Source organism: Nannospalax galili, unplaced genomic scaffold (genome assembly GCF_000622305.1).
Source record: "Nannospalax galili isolate Female #2095 unplaced genomic scaffold, S.galili_v1.0 scaffold385, whole genome shotgun sequence".
In the NCBI taxonomy this organism is placed as follows: domain Eukaryota; kingdom Metazoa; phylum Chordata; class Mammalia; order Rodentia; family Spalacidae; genus Nannospalax; species Nannospalax galili.
In genome coordinates this window covers 1,780,408-1,796,457 of record NW_008354956.1, presented here as the reverse complement: position 1 = coordinate 1,796,457, position 16,050 = coordinate 1,780,408, and the positions used below count along the sequence as shown (strand labels likewise).

The following is a 16,050-nucleotide window of genomic DNA, read 5'->3' as shown; positions in this document are numbered from 1 at the left end:
GAACAACCAGTGTTCTTAACCACTGAGCCATCTCTCCAGCCCCACTTTTTTAAAACAATAAATAATTTATTGAGAATTTCATACATGCATATAAGGTGTTTTGATCAAATCCATGCCCACTCCCTCCCCTCCAACTCCTCCCATATCTCCCCATCACTTTTTTTCTGATAACTTCATGTACTCTTTCTTTTCTTTGACTGATTGATCTATTTTTATGGGGCTTTTGGCTATGCTAACATTCCCCCCTCTAAAGAGGTAACCCTAAAATCTTTTAAGGATTAGATACAAGCTCCCAAAAACTTTCAACATTTTTGGCCTTTGGAACAGAGTATGTTGCTAAGAGGCCCAAGGACACTGTGAGTTTTAGCCAAACTGGCTACTTTTCTTTGGGGTCTTTTTACCCTAACTGCGTAGGCAATTCCTGTCTCCTGTTCTTATCACACCGAAAGAGAAGTAAAGGCAAGAGTAATTAGCATTACAAGTTCTAGACAGGGAACTAGAAAAAAGTCAGAACAGGACAATTTTCAAATGTTCACATGAGAGTCCATTAGAATTTCTTGACAAGGGTTTCCAAAAGCATCCCTCTATTGGGTTCCTCCTCATTTTGCTTTTGTCTTCCAAAGCTGGACTCTAGAGTGATGGATTCAGGATTTGCTTTCAGGTATTTTAATAGCTTTTGGAGTGGTTAGAATCAGTGTCAGTTTCCTCTCAAAAGCCTTTAGATAGGGGGAGAAAATAAATTTATTCATCATTTCAGAACAGTAACTGGTTATCTCCCTTAGCTACAGGTGGGCACTACAGTATTGGAGACCAAGATTTGAAGTCTTACATCTAAGCAGCACTTTCCAGTTAGGAACAAAGTCATCAATGAGAAATAGTCTAAATAACGTTTTATATAGACTTAAGCCTAATGTATGGGAAGTGTAATCCCTTGAAGTCTTAAATAAAAATATTGATGGCTTTACCCTTTGGTTGTACTTTCCTTTTGGGTGTTTAAGACCATAGAGTTGGCCCAAATAAATCAATTTATTTTTACACTTCAGGTTATTTGAGGATTTGTTCCTCAGGGGCCACATGGGCTTGGGAGGAGCTCCTGGCTCCTTTCTTTTACCAGTTCCATCTATGTGAAGATAAGTCAAAGGTCAACCATGTCTGGCTTCACTTGGAAGCATGAATGAGATGTTTCCTCTGAGTTGACCCTCCTATTTGTAGACTGGACACTGGTTCAAGTCCATCTTGTGAGGTCTCCATTCTTTCCTGACCAAGAGGACAGGTGACTCACTGCAGTTACAGGACATTTGAGAGCTGTTCCATAGTCCCATTGAACTTAGTCAGCCTTGGAGGGCAAGGGGCAAAAACTGTCCTTTAAGTCCCTCTGACCACATTAGTATAGGCCTCAAACTATGGCTGTTAAACATCCAGTAAGGTTAATTCCACCAGTCTGGTACTTTTAATTATCATGTGCTATGTAGATAAGGCTTGGGTAAAAAAACAAATATTCTCAGATAAACTTTGACTAGATATATATTTTGTTCCTTAAACTAGTTGACTAAACTATGACTATAGACATTTTTTGTTTGGTTGGTTTTTTTTGGGGGGGGGGGTCTTTTTGGGACAGGGTCTCCCTGTAGCCCCAGCTGTCCTGGAACTCACTATGTAGACCAGGCTGGCTTTGAACTCACAGAGATCTGCCTGCCTCTTGCCTCCCGAGTGCTGGGATTAAAGGCGTGTGCCACCACGCCCAGCTTGACTATAGACATTTTAAGATTATATGTATATTATTTTTGTCTCATCCTTTATATATCATAACAAACCTACATAGACCTTTATCACTTGCTTAGGCTTTCTCCTTTTTTCTATTTTGGAAAATATCTCCATTCCCATATCCTTTTAACATCTTTTACATTTTCATTTTCTTTCTTTTTTAAAAATAATTATGAAGGCGGGTGTAGTGGCGCATGCCTGTAGTCCCAGCACTCGGGAAGCAGAGGCAGGTGGATCTCTGTGAGTTCAAGGCCAGTCTGGTCTACAAAGTGAATTCCAGGACAGCTGGGGTTACAGAAAGACCCTGTCTCAAAAAGACCAAAAAAAAATATTATGAGACATAATAGCATTAACAAATACATTTTCCATCTGTTGTGAGACTTCTTTTCCTGTGGATGCTAAGCAATGCTTATTCCCTTTTAAGGTTCTAGTGTCAAGCCAATGTTTGATTAAGTTTTACTGGGGAACCGATGAATTTATTGAGCTTACTTACTGAGATAACTGAGGGGTTGCTGAGGTGTATGTATGACCTGAGGGTATGTACACTGGAAAGCCTTCACCCGGCATGGCTCATGCCTTCTCTTCCTAGCCTTCCCCAGATTGTATACTTTAGCCCTCCCCAAATCCAGGAGGACATGTGTGATTAGGGTCCAATTACATACAGTTGGCTGGGAAGAGTGGCTGGATAATGCAATGAGGGTCCAATGACCCTGCATGGCCCTCCTTTAATGAATGAGCACAACTGTCAACAAGGGTGGCTCACATTTTTAATCCCAGCACTCAGGAGGCAGTGACAGGTGGATCTGTGTAAGATTGAGGTTAGCCTGGTCTACATAGGAGTTCCAGGCTATCTGGGGCTTCAGGGAGTGTCTGACTCAAAAAGCCATTGGGAAGCCCCTCTATTAGCCCCTCAATCTTGTGTTTTGAGGCATCTGTTGTTTAGAGTTGGACTGAAGCAGACTCTTTGAAGGGTCCATGTCTGTCTTCCATAGGAGCAAGAGGAGGAGTTGCGGAAGAGGGATGCTTGTCAGGATGTCCATATCTGTTTCACCACCCTCTTTTCTCCCCACAGGCCCTGTGACGTCAGCTTTCAATATAGTAATGAGAGGGGCATCTTCATCTCAAGCCCTCAGTCCCCTCCAGTACCAACCCTGAGTCCCCTCTGTGCCCCCTTCAACCTTCTCCTTCTGCCCACAATCCTCTGGTACTCCAGGGCTTACTCATCTTCCTGTTCCCTAACATTATTTCCCACAATCCCCAGCCCTAGGGAGCCTTCCAGTTCCTCTTTGTCTTCCCTTTTAAGACAGACACATCACCCCCCCACCTCCTCTATTGGTGACCTTACAGAGTTCTTTGTCTCCTGTAGTCCTAAATAAATGCCAGCACTCTAAACTGCATCTTCCCAAAGCTATTTCCTGACGCTTCTAGAACATTCCATTCCACCGGCACTTCATCATGGCCCTACTTACTTTCTAAGTCCTCACAACTTTGATGCTTTCAGTTCCTCCGTAATCACTGCCCTCACCGTCACCCATTGTTTCTCTGCCCCCATCTTTATTTATGCTCTGACTGCTTGTACAAACATCCCCATTTACAAACCCCTTAGTCCCCCCTGGTATCCTTCCTCCATCCCTGCTGGAATCTCCTCCTCTCAAATTCTCTTCCCTGCTCTAGCCTGCCCCAAAACTCACCCGGACCTTATCTGTCTCAGTGGATTGTGTCTCCTGTGATGCTCCCCTGAGCCTCCAAAGAGGGGGTTCAGGGGGGCCCGATGGCCTCCCGCCCCCCGTGGCCCTGTAGCCCCAGCGGGCCAGGGGAAACATTTCACAAACACCGGCGCCCAGGATGGTCAACCGCACGTGGGAAGGCTGCCACGTGGACTCTCGAGTGGACCACCTGTTCCCTCCGTCCCTCTACATCTTCGTTATCGGGGTGGGCTTGCCCACCAACTGCCTGGCCTTGTGGGCGGCCTACCGCCAGGTGCGCCAGCGCAACGAGCTGGGCGTGTACCTGATGAACCTGAGCGTGGCCGACCTGCTGTACATCTGCACCCTGCCGCTCTGGGTCGACTACTTCCTCCATCACGACAACTGGATTCACGGCCCTGGCTCCTGCAAACTCTTCGGGTTCATCTTCTACAGCAACATCTACATCAGCATCGCTTTCCTGTGTTGCATCTCTGTGGACCGTTACCTGGCGGTGGCGCATCCCCTGCGCTTTGCCCGTCTGCGCCGGGTCAAGACAGCTGTGGCCATCAGCTCCGTGGTCTGGGCCACGGAGCTGGGCGCCAACTCGGCCCCGCTCTTCCACGATGAACTCTTCCGCGATCGCTACAACCACACCTTCTGTTTCGAGAAGTTCCCCATGGAGGGCTGGGTGGCGTGGATGAACCTGTACCGTGTCTTCGTGGGCTTCCTGTTCCCCTGGGCTCTCATGCTGCTGTCCTACCGTGGCATCCTACGGGCAGTGCAGAACAGCGTGTCCACCGAGCGCCAGGAAAAGGTCAAGATCAAGCGCCTGGCCCTGAGCCTCATCGCCATCGTGCTGGTGTGCTTCGCGCCCTACCACGTGCTCCTGCTGTCCCGCAGCGCTGTCTATCTGGGCCGGCCCTGGGACTGCGGCTTTGAGGAGCGTGTCTTCTCCGCCTACCACAGCTCCCTGGCCTTCACCAGCCTCAACTGCGTGGCTGACCCCATCCTCTACTGTCTGGTCAACGAGGGTGCCCGCAGCGATGTGGCCAAGGCTCTGCACAACCTGCTCCGCTTCCTGGCCAGCGAAAAGCCCCAGGAAATGGCCAACGCCTCCCTCACCCTGGAGACCCCTTTGACCTCCAAAAGGAGTAGCGCTGGCAAGGTCACCCAGGGGGACCAGGTGCCACTGAAGGTGCTACTGCCACCAGCCCAGTGAGCTCCACTAGTGCACAGCCCCATCCCCAAGTCCTGTGGCCCCTTGCTCTGTGTATGCAAATTATATGTAAATAAGGTCATGTGACTATTCATATGAATACAAGAAAAAAAGAATAAGGTGTGTGTATTTTTGCCAGCCATCTTCCTCACTTTGATCCATAAGGATTCACTTGAAGTAGGTGGGCCTGTTGGGTGAATGACCACACAGCAGGGACACTGTCCTTTTGGGCTACTACAGGAGGACTCAGTCCTGGAGAGCTTCCTGGACAAGGGAACAAGAAAATTAAATCTCATATTTGGTTTCTAACAGAAAGACAGAAGAAAGAGCCTGCTGTGGCAGCACCAGTCTGTAATCCCAGCCACTTGGGAGGCTCAGGCAGGAGGATTAGAAGTTCAAGACCTGCTTAGACCACAGAGTGAGACACTATCTCAAAATAAAAATTAGAGGGGCTGGAGAGATGGCTCAGCAGTTAAGAGCACTGACTGCTCTTGCAGAGGACCTGGGTTTGATTCCTAGCACCCACATGGTGGCTACGAACTGTCCTTAACTCTAGTTCCAGGGGAATTCGAAGCCCTGTTCTAACCTCCGTGGCATTGTACGACACAGGTGCACTCACATACATGCAGGCAATACACTCATACACATTAAAAAAAAAAAAAAAAGAAAGAAAGCCAGGGGATGCAATTTAGCAGGAAATTGCTTACCTAGAATCCCCCAGTGAGGGGCTGGGGCATGGCTCAGTGGCAGAGCACCTGCCTAGAATCCACCAATGTGGGCTGGGGGTGATGACTCAGAGGTAGAGTACATGAAAGCTTGTGACCCTAGGTTCAATCCCCAGTAGCACAAAAACCCAGAAAAATTCATAAATAAAGAGGACCGTTTCCAGTAAAGAAATAGAAATGTGGCTGGGTGTAGTGGCACATGCCGTTATCCCAGAACTTGGGTAGCAGAGACAGGTGGATCTCTGTGAGAGGTGGATCTCGAGGCCAGCCTGGCCTATATAGTGAGTCCCAGGCCAGCTCCGGCTACAGGGAGACCCTGTCTCAAAAAGACAAAAAAAAAAGTGAGTCAAGTGGGGGAGTTGGCAGGAGAGTCAGTGATTGGGGAGTCAGTGTTTATCCTTGGGTCACCTCTCATCAAGCTCCTTGGATCACCTCTCATCAAGCTGGGGAAAATGACAGGCAGAACCATTCCTTTTGCTTCCCTTTTGTATTTGGACATATGGTCTTGCTCTGTATCTCAGGCTGGCCTCTAGCTTACCATCCTCCTTCCTCAGCTTCCCATGTGCTGGGATTACAGGTGGGCACCGCCACATCCAGCAAACAGAGCAATTTTGAGATTTTACATTGATAGCATCCTCTGAGTCCTGCATAGAGACAGAAGAGAATGGAGAATGTTTGAATCCAGGTGAGGGACAATCTGGGGTGCACTGCCTATAGGAGTGAGCAGGGCAGGCTTAGAAAGGAGGCTCACAACAAGAACACTCATGAATTCTCTCATTTAGTCCACAGAGATTTATACCAGGCCTGTGTTGAGTGGGGCTGAGGATGACCCTGTGGCCCTTGGGAGTTTAGGATTAACAAATTAAAAATAAGCTTCCAGCTCTTCAGAAGCTCAAGAAAGGGGATTCTTATGAGCCTGAGTTTGTAATTAGCTTGGGAACATAAGACATTTCTCCCTTTTTATCTATCTATCTATCTATCTATCTATCTATCTATCTATCTATCTATCTATCTATCATCTATCATCTGTTATTTACCTAGATACAGGGTTTCACTATGTAACCCCATCTGGCCTGGAACTCACTATGTAGATCAGGAAGGCCTCGATCTCACAGAAATCAACCTGCCTCTGCCTCTCAAGTGCTGGGATTAAGGGGGTACACCACAATGCCCAGCTCCCCCTTTATTTTTTTTATTGTTTATATGGATTTTCAAATTATTATTTACTCATTTTTTATGAGTATGAGTATTTTGCCTTCATGTATGTTGTGCTCATGTGTATCGTGCTCAAGGAGGCCAGAAGAGGATGTCAGATCCCCTGGAACTGGAGCTACAGTTGTTAGCTGCCATGTGGGTGCTGAGAACCAAATCCAGGTCTTTTGCAAGAACAGCTGGTGCTTGTAACTGCTGAGCCATCTTTCCAGCCCCTAGAAATTATTTTTTGGTACTGAAGATTGAATCTTGGAACTTGTGCATGAAGTGCTCTATGGTAAGCCACAGTCCCATCCCTCCATACCCCTTAAACTTATTTTAAGACATTCTTTACCAGTTGACCAGGCTGGTCCTAAGCTCACTCTGTAGTCTGGGCAGGCCTTGAACTTGTGATCCTCTTGCCTCAGTATCCCCAGTACTTGGGATTACAGGCCTTCATCACCAGAACCAGATCTTTTTTTTTTTTTCCTTTCATTTATTTACTTGTTTGTTTATTACTTTTGACATAGGGTTTCAATGTGTAGCCCCAGCTGGCCTGGAACTCACTATGTAGACCTGGTTGTCCTCAAAACTAGAGATCTGTCTCTGTGTCACCCAGTGCTGGGATTAAAGGCCTGCACCATACCCAGCAAGATCAGTTTTTAGGATTTTTTTTTGAAGGAAGAAGCCCAGGAGCCCATAGGATTGTGAAACTTGAGCCCCTGGCCCATTCTGGGAAAAGGGTGCCCAAGGGGACTGAGCGGAAAGGGCCTCCTCTGGGAATCAGCCAAGGCCCTAGTGCAGCCCGGTCAGTGAAAAGGCTGTGGCCTAAAAAGTTAAAGGTCTTACTGTCGGTAAGTCAGTGCTGGGGCCAGCCTGGGCTCCCTGTCTCTCCCCATCTCTGTTTATTCCCACGCCCCAGGGTGGCCGGGGCTGCCTGACTTAGCTGATGGTGTCTCTTTCCCTCTGTGGCCTCATGGGTGACCCGGATGGCTGTGGTTCCATCAATGGGAGGGAGGGCAGAAGGAAGTGCCCAGCCTGGCCAGTGTGCCCCCTGCCCCCATCTTTCTCTCTCCCCATGGTGTAGAAACAGGCCCGTGAGAGGAGAAGATCCCCTTAACACACGCACCCTTGTCCCAGAAGTTTCCAGAAGTTCCAGGGAACCCTTCTGAAAGGAAGAGGAGGCTTAAAGAGAGGCCTGGGGGTAAAATGCACTTAGCAAGGAAAATGATTTTGTGGAGGAGGGTGAGAGGGAGTAGAGGGTGGAGGGAGTACAGAAATGCCGGGACTTGGGGATACAGGAGAGGGGAGCATCCCAACATGGTGTACTCTAATCCCAGCCCTCTGGAGGCCAATACCCAAGGATCGTGAGTTCAAGGCCAGAGTGCGTTGCAAGACTTTGTCTTCTCAACAAAAGAAAGCAAAACAAAATTTATTGAGCACCTACGTGTCAGGTGCTGTTCTAAGACCTAAAGAAACAGCAGAGGGTCATGCTGGAAAGAACCAGGTACAAGCTTAGTAGAAGTTTCTGAAACCTTTACTGGGCATCCTTGGCAATCTAGCTTTTTGGGCCCTGGCCTCCTACCACAGGGCTCAGAAGACGGCTCTGGGCCAGGACCCTCCCTAGACATCACAGTGTCGACTCCACGACTCCACGCAGATTACATCTGGGAGCTTGGACATTTGGGCAGTCTGTAAAATGGGAAGGGGGATCTGTGAAGTAGATGACAGACTGTTTGACCACAGATTTTCTTTCTGGTACTGGGCATCAAACACAGGGTCTTGGGGCTGGAGACATGGTGCAGTGGTTCAGAGCACTGGCTGCTTTTGCAGAGGACCCAACTTCAGTTCCCAGCACCCACGTGGATAGCTAAGAACTGTCCATAATTCCAGTTCCATGGGATCCGACACCCTCTTCTTGCCTCTATAGGCACTGCATGACACAGATGCACTTACATGCAGGTGAAACACTCATACACATAAAATAAAAATAAATTTAAAAATCAAAACAAAAACCAGAGTCTTCCACATGCAGGCAATCACTTTACCAACTGAGCTATATCCCCAGCCCCCTCTTGTTGTACCTTTTAGCGTGGGAAGGTGACTAAAGACACTGAGAGAGCCCAGGGTCCCGTGGCTGTGTCACAAATTCTTCCCTCTTCCTAGTCACCACCCTTGTTGTTCCTCCGCCTTCCGGTCCCTTCGGTCTCCCAATGACCCACCCTCACGCCACCATCCAGGAATCTCTCTCCACACAGTCCTGACTTTGTTTATATGATTTTTTGCTCCCTGCTGGGTAAGGGAGGACAATGTAGAATGTGTCCTTAGAACCCTTTCCTGAGCCAGTTCCCTGGGGACCTTCACCCTCCAAAGGAGGAAGTGGGGCCGCCTGAGAACCAGTTTTATTAGCCGAAATGCGGGGCAGGGTCACCAGCTTGTGGAGGCTGAGGTGCCTCGCACTACCCCCTGCTCCTCTCTCTGACTCAGTCTCTTGGTCAGTTACTCAGGAAAAGGATAGATTGGTTGGCATTTTGGGTAGAATTACAGAATAATACACAGATGCTGGTAAAAGCATCTTGGAGAATCGTACCATCCCAAGCACTTCACGTGTTAGACAGGCTTGGCCTCCGAATGACCAGCAACAGATGGATGTCTTCTTCTCTAGCTTCTTCCCTGCTTACTTCAAACTGGTTGGACCCTAAGACTCTGTAGGACAGGAGGGTCAGAGGGAGACATTCACCCTTCCCACCCAATCAGCCAGCCTTAACTACATGGTGGGGGGGGGGACTAAGGATGGACACAGGGGAAGTGAGAGATGAAGAGGGCGCTTCACCATCTTAGGCCAGTGGCCAAAGGTCTGGAAGCCACCAAAAATATAGGAAAAAAAAAAAAACAAAACAGCTGAGGGTGCTCATTCTTTGTAGATAACACCTCACCACCATCATATGCTCTGTTAGTAAGGCCAATAAATATTTTTATTTCCTAAACCGTAGTTTGGAGGACTAGTTTCTTGGTTGGTTATAAGGACAGTGGGAGAAGGGGGCCAAAGCAGGCCTGGAAACTGAGCACGTGCCTCCCAGCAGTAAATTCGACTTATAACGTGGTTCATTTCTTGAGCTTTTCAAAAAGATTTATTTTTAATTATGTGTTGTGTGTCTGTGAACATCAGTGCAGGTGCCAATGGCGTCCAGAAGAGGCATCAAGAGCTCCCAGACCTGGAGTTACAGGTGGGTGTGAGCCACCCAACATGGATGCTGGGAACTGAGCGCAGGTCCTCTGTAAAAGCAGCAAATGCTCATAACTGAGCTGTCTCTTCAGCCTCCTTTTTTAAAAATATTATTATTTTATATGTATGGGTGTATTGCCTGCATCTATTTGAGTGCACCCGGGCGGTTCGAACCAGCAACCCCTGCGCAGTGATGATTGGGGATGAGTAAGCACGCCATTCGCCAGCCCATGCCACCCCCAGTACCGGGAACACTCAGGCGCAACAGGTAGCCTAGTCAAGCAGGGATTCATTTATTGCAGGTATTACAGAGCTGATAAAGGCTGATAAAGGCATCTGGAAATCCCCCTCCCCCCGTGCGCAAGTATCCTTCAGACTTTTAAAACAAGTCAGGCTGAGCCCCAGTAACTAACTTACTCCCAGACCTCTGCAAGGTGGGGCCTTTAGGTCTCCACATATGTGAGTGTAACTGTTTCCTGCAATGCCTCGGAAGTCAGAAGAGGGTATCAAATTCCCCCAGAACTGGAGTTAAGGACAGTTAGACACCGTGTGGGTGCTGGGAATCAAACCTTGGTCTTCTGCAAGTGCATTCAGAGCTCTTAACGGCTGAGCTATCTCTCCAGTCCTCCACTTCCTGAGTTTTACATTCAGGAGCCTGAATCAACTACAGATGCACCTCAGCCACAAAGCTTGGCCTAGAATTCTCCAATAAAGAGCAGGGGGACATGGCTCAGTGATAGAGCCCCTGCCTAGAATCCCCCAGTGAGGAGCTGGGGGTGTGGCTCAGTGGTAGAGTGCCTGCCTAGAACCCCCTAGTGAGGGGTTGGGGGTGTCACTCAGTGGTAGAGCACCTGCCTAGAATCCCCCAGTGAGGGGCTGGGGGTGTGTGGCTCAGTGGTAGAGCACTTGCCTAGAATCCCCCAGTGAGGTGCTGGGAGTGTTAGTGGTAGAGCACCTGCCTAGAATCTCCCAGTGAGGGGCTGGGGGTGTCACTCAGTGATACAGCATCTGCCTAGAATCCCCTAGTGAAGACTGGGGGTGTGGCTCAGGCATAGAGCAACTGCCTAAGATGTACAATACCTTGGTTCCATCTCTGGCAAGCCTCACAACACAACCCTATTATAAGGCTATCATGAGTGCCATTTCACACACAGGAATACTGATGCCCAAGCTGGGCACGCAGACATGTAATATCCAGCATTCATGAGGTACAGGCAGGAGGATTGCCTCTACATTGTTAGTGTGGGGCCACCTTGGACTACATGACTCTGCTTTAAAAAAAAACAAACAAAACCGAGAAGGAGCCAGCCGAGCTTGGTCGTGCACACCTTTAACCCCAGCAGCACTTGGAACGCAGAGGCAGGAAGATCTCTTGTGAGTTTCAAGGCCAGCCTGGTCTACATAATGAATTCAAGGTCAGACGGGGCTACAGAGAGACTGTCTCAAAAAATCAAAATCCAAAGTCAGTTTAAAAAAAAAAAAATGGTGGGGCTGAAGAGATGGCTCAGCGGGTAAGAAGACTGACTCTTGTCGTAGAAGACACAGGTTCGAATCCCCACATGGCAGATAACAACTTCGGTAACTCCAGTTCCAGGGCATCCGACGACCTCTTCTGTCCTCCGGGCATTGCACGACATGGGTGCACTTACCATACAGGCAATGCACGCATACAGACAAAATATTTTTTAAAAAATTATAAATATTAAAAAAAAAAAGAGTGATTTCCGGAGGAGTTGAGTCACTCCAACTTCAGAGTAGAGGCCAAGTAGGTGACTAGGTGGTGAGTCTCTCTTCCTCCCCAGTGAGCGCTCTAACCCGCGTTGGAAAGCTACTGAGTACTCACTCAGTGCATTTAATTGGTACTAACGAAAAGCCTCCTTTGGGCAGTACGTGACATCACGCAAGAACGCGGTGACGTCATTGAAGGCGGGACTAGACAACGTCTCCTAAAGCGGGACTAGGAATCCATCCACGCTGCCGAGAGCGGCCGTTTAACTGCACCGCCCACTGACGCCTGACTTCCGCCCCATATTTGCATAGACAACGACCGGACGTCGAGACGTCGACGCGGCGACGTCAGGGAGCGCCCCAGCAGTCACCTCCCCGCCCCGAAAGTACGCAATACGTAGGCTCGTCCACACGTACGCGAGCACGTACGCGGGCACGCACGGCCCACGCACGGGCAGGGGAGGAGAGACGAGCTCGGAGGCGCCCCGCCCAGTCCGCAAGGTTGCGCGTGCCCGCTGCGACCGCCAAGATGGTCGTGGGCGCGTTCCCCATGGCGAAACTGCTCTACTTGGGCGTCCGGCAGGTCAGCAAGCCGTTGGCCAACCGCATCAAGGAGGCCGCCCGCCGCAGCGAGTTCTTCAAGACCTACATCTGCCTCCCACCGGCCCAGCGTGAGTCTAACCCCACGTCCCTCCAGCCCTTCCTCTCCCGACCCCCTCTCTAGTGGCTTCCCCGAAGGGGAAGTCGACTTCCGAAGCCGACCAATCCCGGCACGAACCGGCAAAACCCGGCAGCCAATACGGAGGCTTCCTGGGAGAGGGGCGTGTGTCTCGTCCGATAGCGATGACGGGCGTGCGTTCGGGTGTCAGCCAATAAGGAAGAGAGCTTGTGTAGACTGACGTCTCTGCGAGCCAATAGGGCCAGGAATGGGAGCCACTTGGGCGGGGCTTTCCTGTTAAGAGACGTTGGAGGCGGGACTGAGAAGAAATCCGACTGAGGTCCTTTGCCTCGCTATCCTTGTGAGACTTTGCTTTCGAAGCCCCACCCCGTTCCTCAGTTTCCCTCCTGCCCTGGGAGGTGTGTGTATGGGTGCTTGTATATCTTAGAACATGGGTTGTGCCCTAGTTTTACTTTGGACCTACGTTGAGCGTAATGATGATGGTAGTGGAATCTGGAGTCTTGCGATCGGGCGAAAGGAATTGAACGCCAATGGACATATATTCGTGTTTTCCGCAGAGGCAGGGGGATCTCTGTGAGTTCGAGACTAACGTGGTCTACATAGTGATTTCAAGGCCAGCCAGTGCTACAAAGTAAGACAGTAATACAAGAAAAAGAAAAGTTGATCATCCGTGTTATATGGGAATTGACACATACCCCTTGCATTCGTTCGGTAGACACACTGTGCAGGCCTTTGCCTGGGCACAAGGAGATAACAGCCCACGTGGTGGCTATGAACCGTCCTTAACTCCAGTTCCAGGGGAATCCGACACCTTTTTCTGAACTCCCTGGCATTGTACGACACAGGTGCACTCACATACATGCAGGCAGTTCACTCATACACATAAAATAAAATAATAATAAAAAGAAAAAGAAACAGCTGGGTGTAGTGGTGCATTTAATCCCAGCACTCCGTAGGCAGAGACTGGTGGAGCTTTGTGAGTTCAAGGCCAGCCTGGTCTATATAGTGAATTCCTGGTCAGCTGGGGCTACAGGGAGACCCTGTCTCAAAAAGACCAAAAAACAAGAAACACCCAGGATGACTGTGCATGCTTCTGATCCCAGCACTCGGGAGGCAGAGGCAGGCATGGTCATCTTAGTTTCATGCCAGCCGGGGACCCTATCTCAAAAACAAAACACAACAGGAAACAGCTGGGCGTGGTGTCTTATGCCTGAATTGTCAGAACTTGGGAGGCAGAGGCAGGAGAATTGCTGCAAGTTAAGAGCTATCCTGGTTTACATAGTGAGTTCCAAGATTGCCTGGACAGAGTGACACCCTGTCTGGAAAAAATAACAACCAGACAAAAAACAAACATAGCAAGACATACCAGCAAGGAAGTGTTGCATGTCGGTTACCAGAGTGCTTTCACAGCAACTCTGTCTTCTGACCATCTCAACCATTTTCTCCTTGGTTCAGAAATGGGGAATGACCTCTTCCAGTTTACAGAATTAAAAAACTGAGGCCTTGGGGCAGGCAGTAACCGGCTGCAGTCACACTCAAGCACACACTGGACGCTTGTGCCACAGCCTAGTGTTAGACTCTGGACTCCCAGGCCTGGTTAGCTTCCTCCTTTCTAAGAGCTGGGAGGCTAACCTGGTCTACATAGTGAGTTCCAGGAGAGCCAGGGCTACATAGTGAAGCCTGTCTCAAAAACCAGAAACAAAAGCATACACATATATGAAGTCTGTGTGAACCAAGGGGATTTATTGAACAGTCCTTCAAACCATCCTTGTTGAGATTTAAAATAGCGTTTTCTCTCTTCTAGTCTTTGTTTTAGTTTGTCTAATGTTTTAGTAATCACCCCCGGCTCTGGAAGGAAAAAAAAAAAAAAAAGCATTTGGAAGAAAGCTGGAAGGGTAGATAGGGCGGGAGGAGGACGGTCAGTATCAGAGGGAGAGCACTTAAGCTGGAAGTGCTCATGTGTCTGCCTCATGTGTCTGATGGAGGAAACCAGTGACAGCAGGGAGCAGGGGGAGCTGGTGCAGGGTCTGTGCCACCGTAGATGCTGCTGTTTTACTTTGGGGCAGCATTCATTAGAGGGCTCTGAGCATGAGGGGGACAGGATCTGAGGGGTGTGTGTGTGTTTGGCGGTGGGGTTGGAACCCAGGGTCTTGTGCATGCTAGGTAAGAACTGTGCCACTGAGCCACACCCCAACCCTGCGTTATGTTTTATTGATTAATTTTTGTGACATGGTAGCATGTAGCTACCTTGAGGCTAGCCTCAAACTTGCTGTGTACCTGAACATGACCTCGAACTTCTGAAACTCCTGTATCTATCTCCTAAGTGCTGGGTTTATAGTCATGCGCCACCCACCCAGTCTTTTTGATATCAATCTCTATATGCTTTTGATTTTTGATGTTTTTGACAATTTCATACATGTGCATAATATATTTAGACCATTTTTACCCTGTATGCTGTTTGCCCACTTCCACTGATCCCTGTCTCTACTTTGATGACTTTTGTTTTCTTTGCTGCTTTGAGTTTAGTGAGGATTGCTTGCATGTGCATGAGTGAGGGGTTATTTACCAAGTGTGGGTACATCAGCACCTACCACTGAAGAATTTGCCACAACCACTAACTATAGCGTCTCCCCAGGGAAAGGTAGGGCCTTTTAACCACCACCCACAGCCCCCCAAGTTATTTTGTTTCTTTGTTTGTTTTGAGGCAGAGTCTTACTATGTAGCCCCAGATGGCCTGGAACATGCCGTGTAGACCAGGCTGGCCTCAGATTCACAAAGATCCTCCTGGTTGTGTGAGTAAAGGCACACACTCCCTTGCCAAGCTCCTGAGTTCTTTGAATAGATCCTTTGGCAGTCATAGGTTGGGGGTGAAATGCAGGGAGGAGACCCCTGCTGTAGTCTAGGCAGGAAGTGAGTGGAGAGGTCAGATAGTGTAGAGATTTTTTTTTTTTCTCCTGGGTCTTGGTTTAAAATTTTTTTAAAAATTTTATTATTTTTATTTTATGTGTTTGTGTGTATTACCTGCATGTAGGTAAGTGCACCTGTGTCGTGCAATGCCTGCAGAGGTCAGAAGCGGCCGTCAGATCCCCTGGGACTGGAGTTACGGACAGTTGTTAGCTGCCATGTGGGTGCTGGGATTTGAACCCGGGTCTCCTGCAAGAACAACCAGTGTTCTTAACTGCTGAGCCATCTCTCCAGCCCCCAGGTTTAAAATTTTTAAATCCTCAGCAGGGTGGAGATTGGAGGGCAACTTGTGAGAGTTGGTACTTTCCACCATTTGGGTTTGTGGGAACAGCTTGGCAGCAAGCGCTTTTACTTGCTGAGCCACCTGAGCCATCTCACCAGCCCCTAAGAAATTTTTTGTACCCTGTGCATATAGGTGTATAAAATTCATACACAGTTTGAATGTTGACTGATAATAAGTCATAAAGAAACTTAGTTTTAATCAATTCTTTGCTGTTATTTTAACCATTCATTAATGACTGAAGCAAATTTGCATATTAGTGAGAGGGACATGTTTGTTTATTTATTTTTATTTTTATTATTTTTATGTGTATGCATGTATTGCCTGCTTGTGTGTGAGTTGCACCTGTGTTGTGCAATGCCTGAAGAGGTCAGAAAAGGATGTCACATTCCTCTGGAACTGGAGTTACAGATGGTTGTTAGCTGCCATGTGGGTGCTGGGAAATTGAATCTAGGTCCTCTGCAAGAGCAGCCAGCACTGAGCCATCTCTCCAGCTCCAGTGCTTATTTTTATGAAAGCATTATGTCTAGGTTGAATATTATAGATTGTAAGACCTGGGGCATTTTCAGAGTCGATCAGTATTTTTTTT

The 16,050-nt window shown here is 48.5% G+C and overlaps 2 protein-coding genes across 2 annotated transcripts in view; both read left to right on the top strand.

Moving 5' to 3' along the window:
- Gpr4 (G protein-coupled receptor 4) overlaps positions 1-4,770 on the top strand; it is a 16,092-nt gene extending 11,322 nt beyond the window's left edge. The window contains exon 2 of the mRNA XM_008852042.2: positions 2,837-4,770. Within this exon, the coding sequence (XP_008850264.1) occupies positions 3,610-4,671 (1,062 nt within the window). The 5' untranslated portion in view covers positions 2,837-3,609 and the 3' untranslated portion in view covers positions 4,672-4,770. The remainder of the gene's footprint in view (positions 1-2,836) is intronic.
- A 7,207-nt stretch (positions 4,771-11,977) lies between these two features.
- LOC103749197 (optic atrophy 3 protein homolog) overlaps positions 11,978-16,050 on the top strand; it is a 56,997-nt gene continuing 52,924 nt past the window's right edge. Inside the window, exon 1 of the mRNA XM_008852041.2 lies at positions 11,978-12,209. Within this exon, the coding sequence (XP_008850263.1) occupies positions 12,068-12,209 (142 nt within the window). The 5' untranslated portion in view covers positions 11,978-12,067. The remainder of the gene's footprint in view (positions 12,210-16,050) is intronic.